Consider the following 20,003-nt stretch of genomic DNA (forward strand, 5'->3'; position numbering starts at 1 on the left):
AAACACACCCCATGCAGTCTCAGCACACACACCCCATGCAGTCTCAGCACACACACATAACCACACATGCAGTCTCAGCACACACACATAACCACACATGCAGTCTCAGCACACACACCCCATGCAGTCTCAGCACACACACCCCATTCAGTCTCAGCACACACACCCCATGCAGTCTCAGCAAACACACCCCATGCAGTCTCAGCACACACACATAACCACACATGCAGTCTCAGAACACACACCCCATGCAGTGTCAGCACACACACAAACACACATGCAGTCTCAGCACACACACAAACACACCTGCAGTGTCAGCACACACACATAACCACACATGCAGTCTCAGCACACACACCCCATGCAGTCTCAGCACACACATGCAGTCTCACCACACACACCCCATGCAATCTCAGCACACACACAAACACACATGCAGTTAGCACACACACCCCATGCAGTCTCAGCACACACACATAACCACACATGCAGTCTCAGCACACACACCCCATGCAGTCTCAGCACACACACCCCATGCAGTCTCAGCACACACACCCCATTCAGTCTCAGCACACACACCCCATGCAGTCTCAGCACACACACCCCATGCAGTCTCAGCACACACACCCCATGCAGTCTCAGCACACACACCCCATGCAGTCTCAGCACACACACCCCATGCAGTCTCAGCAAACACACAAACACACATGCAGTCTCAGCACACACACATAAACACACATGCAGTCTCAGCACACACACATAAACACACATGCAGTCTCAGCACACACACATAAACACACATGCAGTCTCAGCACACACACATAACCACACATGCAGTCTCAGCACACACACATAACCACACATGCAGTCTCAGCACACACACCCCATGCAGTCTCAGCACACACACCCCATTCAGTCTCAGCACACACACCCCATGCAGTCTCAGCAAACACACCCCATGCAGTCTCAGCAAACACACCCCATGCAGTCTCAGCACACACACCCCATGCAGTCTCAGCACACACACATAACCACACATGCAGTCTCAGCACACACACATAACCACACATGCAGTCTCAGCACACACACCCCATGCAGTCTCAGCACACACACCCCATTCAGTCTCAGCACACACACCCCATGCAGTCTCAGCAAACACACCCCATGCAGTCTCAGCACACACACATAACCACACATGCAGTCTCAGAACACACACCCCATGCAGTGTCAGCACACACACAAACACACATGCAGTCTCAGCACACACACAAACACACCTGCAGTGTCAGCACACACACATAACCACACATGCAGTCTCAGCACACACACCCCATGCAGTCTCAGCACACACATGCAGTCTCACCACACACACCCCATGCAATCTCAGCACACACACAAACACACATGCAGTTAGCACACACACCCCATGCAGTCTCAGCACACACACATAACCACACATGCAGTCTCAGCACACACACCCCATGCAGTCTCAGCACACACACCCCATGCAGTCTCAGCACACACACCCCATTCAGTCTCAGCACACACACCCCATGCAGTCTCAGCACACACACCCCATGCAGTCTCAGCACACACACCCCATGCAGTCTCAGCACACACACCCCATGCAGTCTCAGCACACACACCCCATGCAGTCTCAGCAAACACACACCAGTAAAGAAGTTAGCAATGGTCCGGCAGCTTAATGAGGAGATCACACTTACTTGAATTACTGTAGTCTGACTCTGGCAGCAGCTCTGTCGGGTCTCTGAGTGCAGGGGATGGAGGAGGCCAGATGGGAGGAGCCTGCTGTATACACTGAGAGAGAGGAGTGCACCTGCCTATGCTTGTTGCTTGCCGAGTTTGTTGTATGCCGCTGGTCACTCCCTGCTCCTGCTGACGACAACACCCAGCAACCTTTGTATCATCCATGATCCATCAAGGGGAAGTTCCGCAGGGGTTTGTTGGAAACGTAGTCCCTTCCACCTCGGTGACTGACCACAATGAGTCAGACAGAACCTGCCGCTTGCAGTAGCAACTGCAGCCGGCTATAGTAAGGTTATGGTAAATGGCGGCGGAGAGGACCTAGGCTAAGCCCCGACCTCCTTTAATAGTGGGTGTGTCTAGAATCAGCGGGGCCCACCGGGGATTTCCCGGCTCCCCGCTGGGCCAGTCTGAAGCTGCCTTCAGGCCGTGCGGTTAACAGACGGTCCTGGTATGCCAAACTGGACAAGGATACGATGACCTACGCCTAGGAGGAAGGAGATGATGTGAGAACCGTCCTTCCTTAACACAGACTGACACACCCTACCGGACTGAGGACCACACACAACAGGGATTTGAGTTTTAAGTGAAGATCATCACTGGCACTTTTGGTCTCAGATCCTGAGTTTCACCTATTAGTACTCTCTCTCGCACCAGGAGGAAACTTGACCTTGCACTGGAGTGCAAGGTCCACTGTACACCCTGAAGGAAGATAGACAGAAAGAAAAACAGACACAGAGGTTCTCACCAGTGGCACTCTTGAAACTTTGTCCAGCTCGATCCCTCACAGGTCCCTGTAGGGAGACAACAATAACGCCGTACAGGGCCCTATCCTGCTCTAACAGTGTGTCACACTAATACACCTATCTACATATAATAATGGCCCTAACTCACCGGCCTAACAAACTATGTATGTGGTGTAACACAATCTACAAAATGCAACAAGTGGTAACAGGGCTATGTCAATCTACTCTGCACGGCACAACAATCCATATACATAGTAAGAACAGATATACATGCCGCCCTATTAACACTGCCTATTAGAGCTGGCCAGCTCCTCTTCTAGCTGACAAAACCGTTGCTTTAGTTGGAGCCTGACAACTAACAACGTGATTGGCTCGCGGCTTCAAGGCCACTGGGCGCGCCCAGGGCCAACCCTCGCCCGCCGCTGCATTTAGACCGGCGCTGGGGACAAACACTGTCCCAGCATCGGCCACCGATGACATCCCCCTTGTCTGCCTCTGCACTTCTGGCGCTGGGATCGGACACTCGATCCCAGCGCTGGCTACTGACCATACCCCCACAAATATACCTTAGTTATACAGAGCACATGGTCTTCTTCAATTACGTTCTATGTGTAAATGAATATTAATGCAGTAAAGCAAATGGAGTAAAGGGAAAAAAAAAGTAACTTTATACATGGAAAATACCATGTTTCAATGCAAATGGAGCAAATACATTTATTAATTTTGCATGCAGGGTAAATACTGGCTGCTTTTGCATGTAGCCCACAAATGCTGGGAAGCTTTGTTTATACATTGCAATTTAGATCTGGGTTTGAACAGAGAGCAATGCAGTGACAAATGGCGATAATCTTAAAATACCGCTGTGTGTTAAATACAGAAAGGATGACATGACCCCTTTAGCGAGTGCTAAAGAGGTTATACATTGTTAAATGGGACCTTTAATGTGGTCATGTCCTCAAATGGACAACCTAAAACTCTTTTGTCAACTATATTATGTCTACTGGTTATAATAATCTAATTAAAATTGGGACACTTTGGCATGGTATGTCCTAAACACTGATATTTGTGTAAATCTGAGTCTCAGTGTCAGCTAAGCTTTATCACGGCCAGACCGAAACAAGTACTCAATAAGAATCATAATTCACCAATATTGGGTTTATTCTTTGGGTATCTAACTAGTAGCTATGCATAAGGATCAAAAAGAACAGAGATCCTTTTATATGATGTCTACTGTAATGATACCATTTGAAATCCAGGAGTGGTAAGACACATACTGGTGTTTTACTTTGCATAGTTAATTGTTCCGTAAACTGGTCCACCCTAAGAACTAATGAACTAATGTATATTGTGGTTCTATCCTTTCTGGTATTACTTCTTATATCGAACATATACTATCATTTTATATCTGTGTTGTTTTTATGGATTGTTATATATGGTTATATATTACACTAGTGTCATTGAATGCATATATATACATTTGTGGCTATTCTTGATTTATATTATCGTTTTTAATTAATTTCTTTGTAAGTAAATACATTTTTAGGTATATTAGAATGGATGACAAGTTTCTGCAATATATTCTCTACTGTGATGTGACTAATATTTTGATCTTTTTATTAAGAATAGTAATGTGCTGGGCACCTATCCTTTCTTTTTGCCTTTAGTACTATAGGGGTTAAATTTACTACAGTGAGAGTTTTTAGAAGTGAGTTTTAGAAGAGATGTTGCCCAATAGCAACCAATCAGATTCTAGCTATTATCTTCTAGAAGGTGCTAGTTAAATGTTAAGTAGAATCTGATTGGTTGCTATGGGCAATATCTCTTCTAAAACTCACTTTAGTAAATTTACCCCTAGGAGTTTACACAACATCTTTGAGTAGCATCCTTTCATTTTTAAAGCCTTTTAGCCCAAAGGAGATAGATTATTATTATTCTTATTTATTTATATGGCGCCACAAATGTTCTGCAGCGCCTTACAAAGTACATAAACAAGTTGTAGATAAGCGACTTACAGAACAATACAATACAGGACCAGGACATGGATAATATATATTGCTACATTAGCGACCATAACACCCAGATAAGCAACAGAGCATTAGAAACCAAGTGTTGGGTGCCCTAGTGGTGAGTAAGAAGTAGATGAAACTAAAGAAGGGAGAAGCACAAGAGGATAGAGGGCCCTGCTCGTAAGAGCTTACATTCTAAAAGATTGAATCTGAAACAGAGAATATGTAGTTATTATCCATCCTATGATGATTGCTGCCAGCAACAGTAACATATGCGCCTGGTTTACATCCAGGGACAGATTAACAATGGGGCAGATAGGACTACAGCTCCAGGCCTCCACGTAAAAAATAGGCCCATTGTCATAGCATGATGATGACCAGCCGCCCAGCTGGCCACACATTTTCCCATAAATCTTAAGTATCAACATTTTATTTTGTAGTTTCCTCACAAAATTATGCAATTTTTTATGCAATTGTGGGTATGGTCAGTGCCATGTCGGCGTGTACATCCCTTTCACATGGGGCTGATAGTGAAAGGGATGTACACACCCACATGGCACTGGTCACACCCACAACAGCACTGGCCACACCTCCTCTGCTTCAATCTCTCAATAGACCCTGGATCATTTTCAGCCCTGGGCTCATGTGGCCCTTAATTGGGCCCTGTGTATTTACTTGTCTTTATTGTGTTCTGGACATTTTTGGAGGTTATTGGTTATCGATCATTTGCCTTTCTTTTCAGAAATCCACCGCCGACCTTGCTTCATCCTGAAAAATGGTGCAGAGGATTCAGCCACTTTATTGCACAGTAAGTGTCCATATATTTAATTTGTCATTTGATTGTCCATTTATAGTGCAGCTCTAGCCAAACAACCCAGACTTCTCTCCAGCCATTGGGAGCCAAATGTGTTATTTCTTTGTAAAATTGGCAATCTGGAGGAGCACTGATCAGGTTTTTCCGGGCAATGTGGAGGCTTCTAAGGACAAACACTAGCTATACCTGTGCTTAACAGGTCACACATAGGTTGGGTATGAAATCCCGGCTGTCGGGATGCCGCTGTTCAGAATACCGACAGTGGCATCCTGACAGCCAGAATCCCGACACCCATAAGAACTGCTTGTAAGTATTTTCCCTACCCTATTCCTTACCCTAACCCTCTCTCCCCGGTGCCTAAACCTAAACCCCCTTCCTAGTGCCTAAACCTAATCTCCCCCTTCCCGCACCCTAAACCTAACACTCCCTCCCCGGTGCCTAAACGTAACCTCCTCCCTAGTGCCTAAACCTAGTCCCCCTCCCTGCACCCTAATCCTAACACTCCCTCCTCAGTGCCTAACCCTAATGCTTAACCCTAACCCTGCTACCTAACACTAACTTCCCCCTACACCCCGATACTTACCTTTTGGATGCCGACGGTCGGCATACTGGTGCCGAGATCCCGGCCATTTGGGATTTCAGCCCCGGTATTTAGACCATTGGCAACCCGCACGCCGGGATGCCGACTACATCAGTTGGGTATGAAATCCCGGCTCTCTGGTGCCGGGATCCCGACCAGTCGGGATTTCGGGACCGGTATTTAGACCGTCAAATCCCGCATGCCGGGATGCCGACTACATCCCATCACACACGGGTATATCTATAAATGATGTGTACGATGACTGCAGAGATACATGTGTGGCTATTGTCTGGCAAACCTATATGAGGCCCCAGTGATTAGTTAAATTCAATATCAAAAGATCACTTGCCTGTTGAACATTTATGTGATCTGGTTGGTACACCGATATATGGCCATGTGTCCAATGTTGCCTTAACACTCTTACCGGCAGCAGACTGACTTTCATCAATACACTATCTGCATGAAGCGAGACCAGGCCAACAGGAGCAAGGAAACTGTGGCTAACGCCAGGGGACTCTCCCCGGCATCCTCGCTCCTGTCAACCCATTTGTTTTATGCAGGCAGTGAAAGCGAGCAAGCAGCCTTGGGTAACTCGCCGGACTGCATAAACGCAGGACCCCAATCAGGGATAGGGTTAATTATCCTTTATTTACAGATAAATGAAACAATATGGTAGCCGCATGACGAAGTAGGAGGAGTTATAAAGTGATTGTTCTTGTGTACAATAAGCGTTTGTTATGTTGCACCCATGTGGTTGATACAGGTTTAATTTCCCGTTAATTTCAGTAGCCCCTACGTTTGAATGAGTTTTCCAATGTGAGCTCTACATGTAGAAATCTCATTGAAATGAATGAAGAACAATGTAAACTTCTGTAAATTCATTCAGTGACCCTGTAAAATTCCTCTAGCACCCCCAGCACTGGGCAGCCTATGCTCTACTTAAAACTGGAGGACATCAAGCATGTGGTTCCCCTGCTACGGTGAAATACAGCCCCAGGGTAGATTATCTGAGGTAGTTCCAACTAACAGGGGACAATGAATGTGGGGTCAACATGTTAGAGTGGAGACTAGACCCAGGCTAAACAGACCTGGATACTTTCCACAATTAACAGGTAGGCCAAGAGCGTGGGGGCAGAGCCGGATTAATCTTTCGGGAGGACTCGGACACTTAAAACAGGGGGGCCCGCCCCATCCCTCCGGGCCTCTTCCTGTTGTCAGCACTGCCCCCCTTATTGTCCAGGCCTTAGGAAAAGCATGGGACTGCACAGTGCAGCAGTGTTCTCTGGCCAGAGGGGATCCCTGAGGGAGGTGGCCCAGGGGCACCATCCACCTGTTATTCTGGCTCTGGCATGGGGTGCTTCTGTCAGAGTTCTAATCATTCCAAGACTAGTCACAGCAGAGCTTCTATGGGACTCTCAGAGACTGACGGTTCCACAGTGGATAGCATGGTGTTCTTACTGGTACCACTGACCTATGTGTGTCAGGATAAGGAGGTCATGAGGTAGACTGAGGACACTGGAGTGTCGACATTTTGTCACTCGGCAGTCCCAGCAGAATGGTAAGGGTTCCCTTTGACCCCATTGCATTATACAAAAACAGTAAAATATGTCATTCAAATCATACACATGAAATCACATTCTCTTGAAATTGTATACTTCTCCAACATTTACAACTTTATAAATTTTTGGAATTTGCAATTCAATGGGATCCTCCAGTGTTTTATTAATCTTATGAAATATGCATATCTACTTGTAATCCACAGGAAATTGTATCATCAGAAACTCCGCTTAAACTGTAAACCACAGGATAAGAATTGTTGCAAATTGCTCCCTATGAGCCCCACTGCAGAATGGCTATGCTAAATCACTGCAATTGGATTGGCTGGCAGGTGGAGGGGCAATGAACAATGCTGTTGAGCTCCATTCATGTTATAGGGCCATTCATTTCAATGTTACTGAACTTGAGCATTACAAATTCTGATGTGATGAACAGGGAGCAGGTGCCATTGCTATCTACTCTGGCCCTGAAAGCATCATGGCAACATTCCATTTACCTGATGTAATTGATTGTCACTTGGTTTTGAAATCTAATTAGATCAGAGGAATTAAAATGGGATTATATGATTGGGGGCCATCATGATAGTGCACTTTGCTGATGCCAACTCCACTAATCAGGTTCTCCTTTCAGTATAGCCAATTTATCAGGGGTCCCCAGTGGCTTCAGGCATGGAACCCCAGTTGCAAACGCAGGATTTCTAGAGGGGGGTTTCTAAATGCCTAATTTAAAGCAAGTGTGGCCAGTCCATAATAAGCACTTAAACAGTTATGATACAAACGTATGTAATAATTGTGACATACAGTATACAGGACCAGCACAGAATCCCATTATATGCAGAAGTAGGGCCATTCTGTCTGAGTTTGATTTTTTTATTTCAGATGTGGGCTCCATTCCAGATCATTTGAGCAAGTTTGGGAATCTGGGCGGGTGGGCAAAAAAGAACCTTGCACTACCCTGGACATATAGGTACAGATTGGTAGTATTATATAGTATTAATAATTAACCCTATAGATGGTCTATATCAGTGCACCCCTAACAGTGCATGTTTACCTGATCTCCTAGTTGGTGCACAAGTATATTCATTACTGGATGACACTTTTTAAAAGATCAACAGGTGGTGCTAATTATTTCATTTGTGACACAAAGGGGAATCCTAAAAACATGCAACTCTAGTATTATATGCTATTTCTATTGTGGTCATCATGGTGTGGGCTAGGAAGGAGGGTTTCCAGGCAACCGGAAACCCCCTCTGCGCTTGCCTATGAACCCACACTGTAGAGATCAGGGCCCAAGGGGCTGCATCTTTAATGGCACGTGTTGAAGAGTAGACATGCACTTTCCGTAAATAGCGCAATAATGGTTCAAGAAATGTGTGACCTAACTTACAAACCCATCCGCCCAAACTTAAACTTTCTTTAACTTTTTTGAAGAAACGCTAATTTTTTTTGCATTGAAATTTTTTTGAAATTTTATTATTATTATTTTTTATATGCCGTCATTTTGTTTGATTTTATAAATACTGGGAAAGAAAAACCCAGCTAACATAAGCACTTATTTTAGATGTTTTCTGCATACTTTGTTTATTCTTTTGGCTTCTAGACAAACTTGGCTGTATGTTATCTCCAGTGGTGCTGTAATGACTTTAGAAATGACCGTTTTATCATCATAGAACAGATTTTACCTCCAGTCTGGGAGTCACAGATAGAGCAAATGTTTTAATCTACCTGCCACCATTTGCCACTATAACATCTGAGACAGTGCTGATACAGTATTGTACTTCAGTACTGCTGATGTAGAGGCACATCTACCAAGCAAGCGCAGACTGCTATACAAGTGTCCTCTCCCCTCTTGCAGTACTTACTCTGCTTATATATTCCCTTGTTTGTATGGAGAGTGATGAATGGATCTTTCACAGTTAGGAGATAAGATAGAAGAAATGTTTTATTATTTTTCTTGGAATAGGGATGCTGGCCAGATAAAGCCAAACAGATTCACAACAATTTAGGTTGAAACACATTGAAGCCCACACTAAAAACAATGTTTGTGGGGATAGATAGAGCACCCATTGCTATGAATACTCATAGCCAGAGCTGGATTAAGACCTTGAGGTCTTCTTGACACTTAAATTAGGGTAGCCCACTATGGTCTAAAATATCAGGGGTAGATTAATCAAATTCTGGAGAGATAAAGTGGATCAGTTGCCCATACAGTATCAACCAATCAGCTTCTAACTGTCATTTTACAGACTGTGCTAGATAAATGACAGAAGCTGATTGGTTGCTATAAGCAACCTCACCACTTTCTCTCTCTCCAAGATTTGATAAATGTCCCCCTAATGGTGCATACACACGGTCAGATATTACAGGATCATATCGTTATCGTTCATGTCCTGTTTTTGGACCCTTCCAACCCCAAAACGATGGTCATGCACGGGCACGGATGGTCGATATCGACCATCGCCCGTGCATGCAGGCCAACCTGGTCGATATCGACCAGGTTAACCTGGTTAATATAGGGACCCGCAATCGTCGATTGCGGGTCATTATAGTTGTTTGGGGGTTGGTGCATGTGCTGGATGTTCAATATCGAACATCCAGCACATGTAGGACGATCAGACAACGATATCTGATCGTTGTCTGATCGCTCCATGTGTACGGAGCTTTAGAGCATTGTGTCATTATGCATAAGATTGAGCTTTCATAAGCAGGTGGTAAATATTAAAGAGGCAGTCAGACAAATTACGTCATAAATTAAATATCTATTTAACATATACCCAAATACAATAGTGCAAAAATAATACTACCTTGCCGACATCGCCAAATAATCGAATTCCCATGGAAATGTTAATATACCTAAAAACGCAGAGTAGCAGATGAACATATGGGACCGATTTTGAGGGGTGCTGGTTTGGGCGCACCAGGGCGACCTAACTTTTAGTGTTCTGGACTGTGACCATCTGTCTTTATTTCTCTGTGCCCCATCCCCTAAGTCTAGCACTATCCATTACCTGACACTAGTGGATCATCTGCTGCTCACTTAGGGGGTCATTCAGACCCACTCGCAAGCGGCAGTACGCTCGCAAGTGGGTCGATGTTCCCCACTGCGCATGCGCACGACGGAGGGAGCTCCGTCGTGCGCATGCGCGAGACCCGGACTGCGACAGCCAAGCTGTCGCTCCGGGTCTCGCACCAAAGGGGACGTGCTGTCGATGTTGATTGACAGCACGCCCCCTTTGGTGGGCGTGCCGGGGGCGTGCCTGCCAGACGGAGGCGTTCCCATGGGAACGCCTACCGTCTGAAGCCGGCCCCACTGACATCACTAGTGATGTCAGTGGGAGTGATTTTGGCTCTGATAGAGCTAAAATCACTCCAGGGCTTGTGGCTGGAAAACCCGACCGCAGGGTTTCCCTTGCAAGTCCGATGGTCGCGATGGTGAAGACCATCGCGGCCATCTTTTTGGACGCTCGTATATGCTGTGGGTGGTGACCCACAGCTATACGAGCGTCCAGGAGGACGCTCCATTTTAATGGAGGAGGGCCCTGATTCAGAGTGAGCGCTCTGGTCAGAGCGTCCGGCTCTGAATCAGGCCCTTAGATCATTCTGTTGTAACATGAATACACTTGATAATAGAAAATTTTAGTAACCTCACCACAATGGAGGTAGCCATTTTACAGAAGTCTCTTTATGACCAATATTCATTGACCATGCCCAACATCCGTGTTGTACTTGATTGAAGTGAACTGACATGCTACAGATACCTAAGTCCTACCTACAAAATGGCTACCTCCACACCACCATCATTTCAAATGGATGAATTAACTTTATCTATTACATGCCTGCTATGACAATATCCCTGCATCCTTTCTGAACAATTGCTGCTGCTGTCACTGCTTATTCCAGCCAATAAGGGTGTGTTTGTATACAACAAGATGTCTGCCACTCAGGCATGTGACGTAAGCCTGGCTCTATAGGTTCATACGTATGTGGCTGCATTAAGTCACAAGTATCTCTAGTATTTCTGTGTCAGGCTAATGTTAAATGTAATTATGAGTTTTCTTAGCTAACAACAGCATAGAGAGGTGGCTTTACAGTGGTATTAGTAAATATCACATTACTCTGTATGTACACATTATAAGGATTTAATGAAGTGTTAGTAATAAATGTGAACGTTTCATTTTCCATTATGAGATGTCATTAAAGAGTACCACTATAAATATTAAATGGAAATCTTCTTTCCTGCAGTAGTCCAAATGAAAATGACAAATAAGTATTCCGAATAGATGTTGGTGACTTAATATAGTGAAGTGCTATAAGCTGGAGGGATCAATTGTGAAAGAACCATTCAGAATTGGATATATAGTGCTGCTTGAATTGTGCTGCCCACTGGATGCATGTGGTCAGTTGGTGCCATGGAGGGTATAGGACGAGCAAAGCAAAAATGATTTAGATTATTATTGTAATAATTGCATTATATGATAACTACAAAAACTGTTCAGGGCCTGATGCTGCGTTGAATGTAGGTTTGTTGGCAGAGCATATTTTGTGCACTGTGCAGTGTGCATGCAGTGATGTTACAGGGCTTTTGAGCGCCCTGTGCTGCACCCAGGGCCAGCTTCAGGGGTCGGAGCACCCTGTGCCGCCCCTTTCCAGTGCGCCCTATCAGCTGCGGTGGTGGGGGTCCCCAACCTCCCGGTTTGACCACCCTTGGGCCACTTCGGCCCACGGGTGGAACAGCGGGACAGTACTGTCCCGCTGAAATTGGGTTGTTGGGGAGGGGTGCGCCATCTACGGGTGACGCCCCAGTGTGACCGCACAGGTCAAAAACTCCTACAGCCGGCCCTGGCTGCACCCACCCCCTGAGTGCATAACATCATGATGTCAGGCAGAGGGGGCTGGGCCGCCGGCTCTGCCCGGAGCATACTAGGACCTACATGCGCACAAGACCCTATTGTCCGGCGGAAGGAGCCGGACAGGGGTGGAGGGATATCGAAAGGAACCCTCTTCGCAACCTGGATCTCCTTCCCTTAGGGAAGGAATAGGTTGCGAGGCTGGGGCGGGAGCACTCGCCATCTGAAGATGGCGAATGCTCCTGCACTCAAGCTCCGATATTATATACTTAGTATTCTAATTTCCGGAGCTTGATGAATTCTGTCCCCGTACTAGTGTATGGGGACTGCGGCCATTACACGAGAGGAAGGTAAGCAGGAGATATCTGTGATACAGTATCTCCTGCTTTACCTTCTTGATGAATGGCCCAAATACTTAATTTCTACAATTACAGGTGAAAATGTTAATTTTCACCTGCTTTTGTATAAATTAAGTGATGATGAATAGGCCCCATAGAAAGAAAATGGAGAGACAGAATGTACCAGCCAATCAGAGGCCCGTGTTCCCCGCACACCCTGCACCTATTATAGATACGCCCCTGCCGTACACACTGCACGATTTGCCGTGAATCATTAACAAGATTATCAGTTTGAGCTGCATGTAGGGAAGACCTGAAGATGCGACTGACGACGCAGCGGGAGCGCACATAGGACCTGACTCAGACCTGCTCGCTATATGCGTTTGCACGCTAGATGCATATGCAAATTCTGCAAGACAGGCGATCACACAGCAAGGCATTAGCACGCCCACTATGTCTAAGTGTGCGATCGCATTGTGTATGCAGACGCCCATCAGCCTGTCTTAAGGCGCCCACTTGCGCATGTCAACTCGCACCATCTGTAACATCGAGTAACATCGGATGCGATCGCAGCACTTGTGGTTGACCATACCCTACCACAAGCACTGCGAGTGAATACAATCAAGTGACGTGTACTATGACGCTGCCTCTTAATTATTCACGCCTCTGAAACGGCGTTAAGACGCTCAGGCACGCCTGCGTTCGCACCTTCACTCCCCCGTTTCTAGTGGCCTGCCTCTGTTACCACCCACAAATGGCTTCTCTTGTCACTCATTCAGCCAGGCTTTCTATGTGTGGCGAGCAAACGCTTCCCGATTGCTCACACTGGTTCGCGCACGGCGATGCGTACGCAGGGGCGGATTGGGATGGAAAACCAGCCCGGGAAATTTTTGGAAGCAGCCCTAAAGGGGGTGGGTCTATTGAGGAGGTTGGGTTTGTAAAGGGGGCGGGATCCCTATTTATAAGGCCTGTTTCTGAGTCGAAGAAGGTAGCGGCCTTCCTTGCATCTTTTGCTGCAGTTGTGTCTATGACTTTATGCTATAGCCATTACAATGCCCTTCCCTGGTGTACATTCAAGCATCTGAATGATGTGCCAGGACTGAGACGCCTTACAGATGCTACAATCTTGCTTTGTGCGTCTTTAGAAGCCACCATTGGCCACACCATTGAAACTTGCACAGTCCTATACTAGGTGCACCAGAAAAAATATTTAACAAGCCCCACTACTGCGCACTCCAAAAACCATCAATGTGAAACATAAAAGAAATAATATACAAAGGATAGTCCAATGATACATCGGGGCTCAGAGGGCCTGATTCAGACCCACTCGCAAGCCCACAGCGCTTGCAAGCGGGTCGATGTTTTCCCCCTGCGCATGCGCCACGTCCGGCGTGCGCATGCGTGAGCCCCAGCGAGCGACTGAAGTTTAGTTGCTCCGGGGCTCGCTACAAGACGGGGCGGCTGTCGATGTTGATTGACATCTCGCCCCATTTTGTAGGCGGGTAAGGGGGGGTGGTTGAGCAAACGCAGGCATTCCCAAAGGAATGCCTGGCATTTGTGGGCGGCCCTACTGACATCACTTTTTATGTCAGTAGTGGACTTCCTTCTCTATTAGAGCAGGAAGTCCACTCGGGCTTGCGAGAGCTGAGACTCTACCACAGGGTCTCCTCGCAAGCTCTATCGCGACCATCTCCAGGCCGCTCACAAAAGCTGTGGGTGGTCACCCACAGCTTAGCAAGTGGCCTGAAGAAATAAATAAATAAATCCCCGCCCTGATTCAGAGCGAGCGCTCGCAAGCAGCGAGCGGCTCTGAATCAGGCCCAGAGTCCTCAATATTGTAGAGAAGTTTTCATCTTAATAGGTTCTATTCCAATTCTTCTGTCCAACGTTCTCAGAATCCACATGGACTATCTCTCCAGAGTGAACAAAGCTATAAACATCATCTAGTTCTCCACGTAAGAAGTGAGAGCACCATTACATCTCTCTTGTTTTCAACCAAGTGTATATCGGCCACCTCTCTACCTGACTCCTGAGATTGTGCTCTTGTGGATGCAGCTTTACATGGTTGGTGCAGCAACTGAGGTAATGGGCGGAATTTCTGTACTACTGTCTGTGTTAGCAGCAGCAGCGGACACTATTATATCATGACACATTGATCCCTACAAGAAGACAATAACACACATTGGTCCCCACAGGAAAAAAAAGACAAAAAGCATACCTATTGGCCTCGATAGGAATAATAGCCACACACATTGGCTGCCACAGGAAAAAATAACACACTGGCCTCCACAGGTAAAAAAACAGATTGGCTCCCCGAGAAAAAAAAAAAATCTCTTTGGCCCGGACAGGAAAAACATATGTATGGGCTTGTCCTGTCGGCAGAGGGGGTGCTCAGCGCATGCGCACCTGCCGAAACTGAAAGGTAAACAGGGAGGCGGAGCCGTCGGCTGCTCTAATTGTGTTGTATAGCACACAGAGCAGCCGGCCCGGCGAACATCCACTGCTTGTCTCCTCCTTTCTGCCTCCCGTTGCTAGCCATGCACATGCGGCTGCGGGTGGCCCTAGACCACCCACACCGTAGATTCTAGAAGCGCGACCGCCTACCCGGGCTTGCAGGCAGTGGTAGCCGGCCCAGTAGAGGGGAGGATGGGACCGACCCAGCGGGAACATTCACGCTGTCCCGGTGGGCCAATCCGCCCCTGCACATCTCTATATACCACAGTCCCTATATAATGACACACAGCTCTCTATACCACAGTCCCTATATAAATACACAGCTCTATATACCACAGTCCCTATATAATGACACACAGCTGTATATACCACAGTCCCTATATAATGACACACAGCTCTCTATACCACAGTCCCTATATAAATACACAGCTCTATATACCACAGTCCCTATATAATGACACACAGCTCTATATACCACAGCCCCTATATACTGACACACAGCTGTATATACCACAGCCCCTATATACTGACCCACAGCTCTATATACCACAGCCCCTATATACCACCACACAGCTCTATATACCACAGCCCCTACATAATGACACAAAGCTCTATATACCACAGTCCCTATATAAATACACAGCTCTATATACCACAGTCCCTATATACTGACACACAGCTCTATATACCACAGCCCCTATATAATGACACACAGCTCTATATACCACAGCCCCTATATAATGACACACAGCCCTATATACCAGTCCCTATATAATGACACACAGCTCTATATACCACAGTCCCTATATAATGACACACAGCTCTATATACCACAGTCCCTATATAATGACACACAGCTCTATATACCACAGTCCCTATATAATGACACACAGCTCTATATACCAGTCCCTATATAATGAAACACAGCTCTATATACCACAGTCCCTATATAATGACACACAGCTATATATAACATCAAAGCTTCCTATATACAGACACAACCCCTATACACTGAAATACAGTTCTATATATACCACCACAGCCCCTATATAACACAACAGCCCCTATACAACACCACCGCCTCTATACAACATCAACACCCCCTATATAACACCACGTTCCACAATAACATCACATCGACCTATAAACACCAGAGCCTCCCATATAACAACAAATCTATAACAACACAGCCCCCTATATATAACACTGCATCAGTGGCGTAACTAGAGTATTTGGAGCCCAGGGCAAATTTGAAAAGGGAGCCCCCCCCCCGATGGCCGTGGTCACTTAAAAATGGGGCGTGTCAACATGACACACCCCTTTATTTTCACACTGAACATTCCTATCCATATGCACCTTAACCCCAGTAGTACCCCTTATACAGTACCCCCAGTATGGAGTTGTGGTCCCTCTTATGCAGGCCCATAGTCGTGCCCCTTATACAGTATCCCCAGTAGTGGTCCCCTCAAATGCAGTGCCCTATGTAGTGTTCCCCCTTATGCAGTGCCCCCAGTAGCAGTCCCCACAATGCAGTGTGCCCAGTAGCGGTATCCCCTGATGCAGTGCCCTTTATATGGTTCCCCCAATAGTAGTCCCCCCCCCTATGCAGTGCCCTTTATATAGTGCCCCCAGCAGTAGTCCCCCCCCATGCAGTTTTCCCAGTAGTGGTCCCCTTATGCAGGCACCCAGTAGTGATCCCCTCTATCCAGTGCCCCCTGTAGTGGCCCTTCCTATTATTGCCCCCAGTAGTGGTCCCCCGAGTGCAGTGCCTCTACTAGTAGGCCCCTTTTATTATGCCCCCAGTGGTAGTTCCCCCCCAAGTAGTAGTCCCCAGTAGAGGTTCCCCCTCCCGATTAAGTGCCCCCAGTAGTAGCCCCCCCAGTAGAGGTCCTCCCAATAATGGTGCCCCCACCCCCAGTAGAGGTCCTCCCAGTAGTAGCCACCCCCCTCCCCCATTCTGCAGATAGGTTAAAAAAATAAATAAATATGTGTATATATATATATATATATATATATAAAAACATACTTACCTGCTGCTCCGGTCCGCGCCGCCGCTCCCGCCGCTGCCCACCAGTCCTCCTGGGCTGGCACGCTCAGCATTATGGGACAGACGTCATGACGTCAGTCCCATTACCCACTGCAGGAGCCGGACGGAAGTCCGGCTCTTGCAGTGGGTGCTGCTGCAGTCAATGAGAGTCTATCTGACTCTCATTGGCTGCTGTTTAACACATGCATCGCTGGCAGCGATGCGTGTGTTATGCACAGTCTGAGCCCGCCTCCTGGCGCTATTGGGCAAGCGCTCATGGTGAGAGAACGGGCTCAGGCGTGCAGCACAGGACCGGCGCTGGAAGCCTAGCGCCGGTCTTGTGTAAATGTGTAGCGCCGACCGCAATCACTGCGGTCGGCGCTACACTTGTGGCTAACTAGGGGGGGCCGGACCGTGGCCGGCAGCGCCCCCCCGTGCCGCCGGTCCCACGGCGCCCAGGGCACGCACCCTGCCCGACCCCCCCTAGTTACGCCACTGCACTGCATCCCCTATACAACACCACCGCCTCTATACAACATCAACACCCCCTATATAACACCACGTTCCACAATAACATCACATCGACCTATAAACACCAGAGCCTCCCATATAACAACAAATCTATAACAACACAGCCCCCTATATATAACACTTCATCAGTGGCGTAACTAGAGTATTTGGAGCCCAGGGCAAATTTGAAAAGGGAGCCCCCCCCCCCCCCCCCTCCCCCCGATGGCCGTGGTCATATACCACAGTCCCTATATAAATACACAGCTCTATATACCACAGTCCCTATATACTGACACACAGCTCTATATACCACAGCCCCTATATAATGACACACAGCTCTATATACCACAGCCCCTATATAATGACACACAGCTCTATATACCACCCCCCTCCCCCATTCTGCAGATAGGTTAAAAAAATAAATAAATATGTGTATATATATATATATATATATATATATAAAAACATACTTACCTGCTGCTCCGGTCCGCGCCGCCGCTCCCGCCGCTGCCCACCAGTCCTCCTGGGCTGGCACGCTCAGCATTATGGGACAGACGTCATGACGTCAGTCCCATTACCCGCGCCCTGGGCGCCGGTCCCACGGCGCCCAGGGCACGCACCCTGCCCGATCCCCCCTAGTTACGCCACTGCACTGCATCCCCTATACAACAACAGTGACAGTCACCTGGTGGACACACTCACCAGCCACAGTCATGATGCTGCCAAGCTGCCGACATTGAAGATAAGAGGATCCATTCCCTCTCTGCTGCAGCTGCACCTGGCTCTTCTGAGACCCCGGGCCCAGTTACTGCCTGGCTCCTCCCCTTCCTGTCACACTATCGCTGCTGCTCTCAGCAGGGGACAGGGCTGTGTGTCTCCTTGCTTCAGTACACAGAGTGGAGCCCTGCCCCCCGCTTACTCAGCAGACAGGTCCTGGTAGTCAGCACAGCAGCCAGCAGTAGCCCTCTAATGAAGCTCTGCAGAGCGATGCAGAGCTGCTGCGGTCCTTTCTGCGCGGCCAGTGTTAGTCAGTCACTGCCTGCGCTTGTTTACATGCAGCCCAGTCCCCGGACACTAGCGGCCAGCCCTGGGGGAGGGGGCAGGAGCACATTTGAGTCGGCCCAGCGGGAACTGTCCCGATCTCCCGGCGGCCCAATCCGCCCCTGTGCGTACGCATGCGCAGAATGCAAACCACCGGCTGGCTGCGTGCGAACGCATCCTAGCGAGCGGGTCTGAATCAGGTCCATAGTGCGTACACACTTGACAATTTGAACAATTTGACGTTCCAATGCTTCCGAATCGGCCAAATTGTTCAAAAAAATCGTCTAGTGTGTACGGGGCTTTAGGCTTAGTACATCTTCCCCAACATTCCTGTATCGTATTATTTGTAACTAGTAGAGGGCTGGGATACGGGCGTAGTCAGGATAATGACTAGTACCAAACCATGGGCCTGTGACATGACATTTAGGACCTGATTGGCTGGTACTTTATCGCCGTTCAAATTATCTTCATCCACGGCTTAGTAAATAGACCTCATAATGGTTTATACAATGAGGGACTAATGTTGAAATGACCCCTAAATCTGCAAACTCACTTTGATCAGTCAGTCCTAGGCTACAATGGGTATTTTGCTTTCTTTCATGAAATAATGCATACATTTATCTCTTCCTGCTAAATTGTTCACTGTGAGTTTCTTGACCTCAGATTATGCAATCTGCATTTTTTGTTATTTAATCATCTATGCAAGCAATTTTGAATCATGTTTTCTTTGCAATAGATCATGAGCTAATGAAGCATAGAACAAGAGAAATGTATTAAGTATAAACAATTTAAAGAGAGCTGTAATTTGAGTTGTCTCTGCAGATATTGTTAGTACATATTTTTGGAATGTAATTCCTAGTGATAATGTGCAGGGGTATAGAGAGCGTTGTTTATCCCTGTGAAACGATGGGGTGAAGACCATTAATAACCAGCATTCCATTTATTTAAATTAAAACATCAGGGCACATCGTGGCGAGCCTTTGGCCATTATAGATAATTGACTCATTTATTTGCATTAGTTATGCATTTGTCAATACAGAGCTTCTTACAGTTGTGCGATGATAGATGTAAAACGGTGCTTCTCATAATTCCATATTGCATTTCTGCGTGTGATCAAAATGTGGCTGGTACGTTCTGTCATTTTTTTGACGAGCAGTTCGCTGTTTAGTGATTTAATTAGCAGAAGACTGCGTGAAGGATAGCAATATACATACCATGCTTATCTTGTTTAATGCAGTTTAGGTGTTTTGTTGAATGTTTTTATTTAGTAGTATTGTTTTTTTTTTTTTTTTATAGAACAACTTTGGGCCTGATTCAGAGC

The 20,003-nt window shown here is 46.9% G+C and overlaps 1 protein-coding gene across 1 annotated transcript in view; it reads left to right on the forward strand.

The window, feature by feature from the left end:
* MYO3B (myosin IIIB) overlaps window positions 1-20,003 on the forward strand; it is a 420,510-nt gene that overhangs the window by 15,696 nt on the left and 384,811 nt on the right. The window contains exon 3 of the mRNA XM_088474539.1: window positions 5,259-5,324. Within this exon, the coding sequence (XP_088330665.1) occupies window positions 5,259-5,324 (66 nt within the window). The remainder of the gene's footprint in view (window positions 1-5,258; window positions 5,325-20,003) is intronic.

This window comes from Taudactylus pleione, unplaced genomic scaffold (assembly GCF_031769625.1).
Source record: "Taudactylus pleione unplaced genomic scaffold, aTauple2 ptg000004l, whole genome shotgun sequence".
NCBI classification, from domain to species: Eukaryota; Metazoa; Chordata; class Amphibia; order Anura; family Myobatrachidae; genus Taudactylus; species Taudactylus pleione.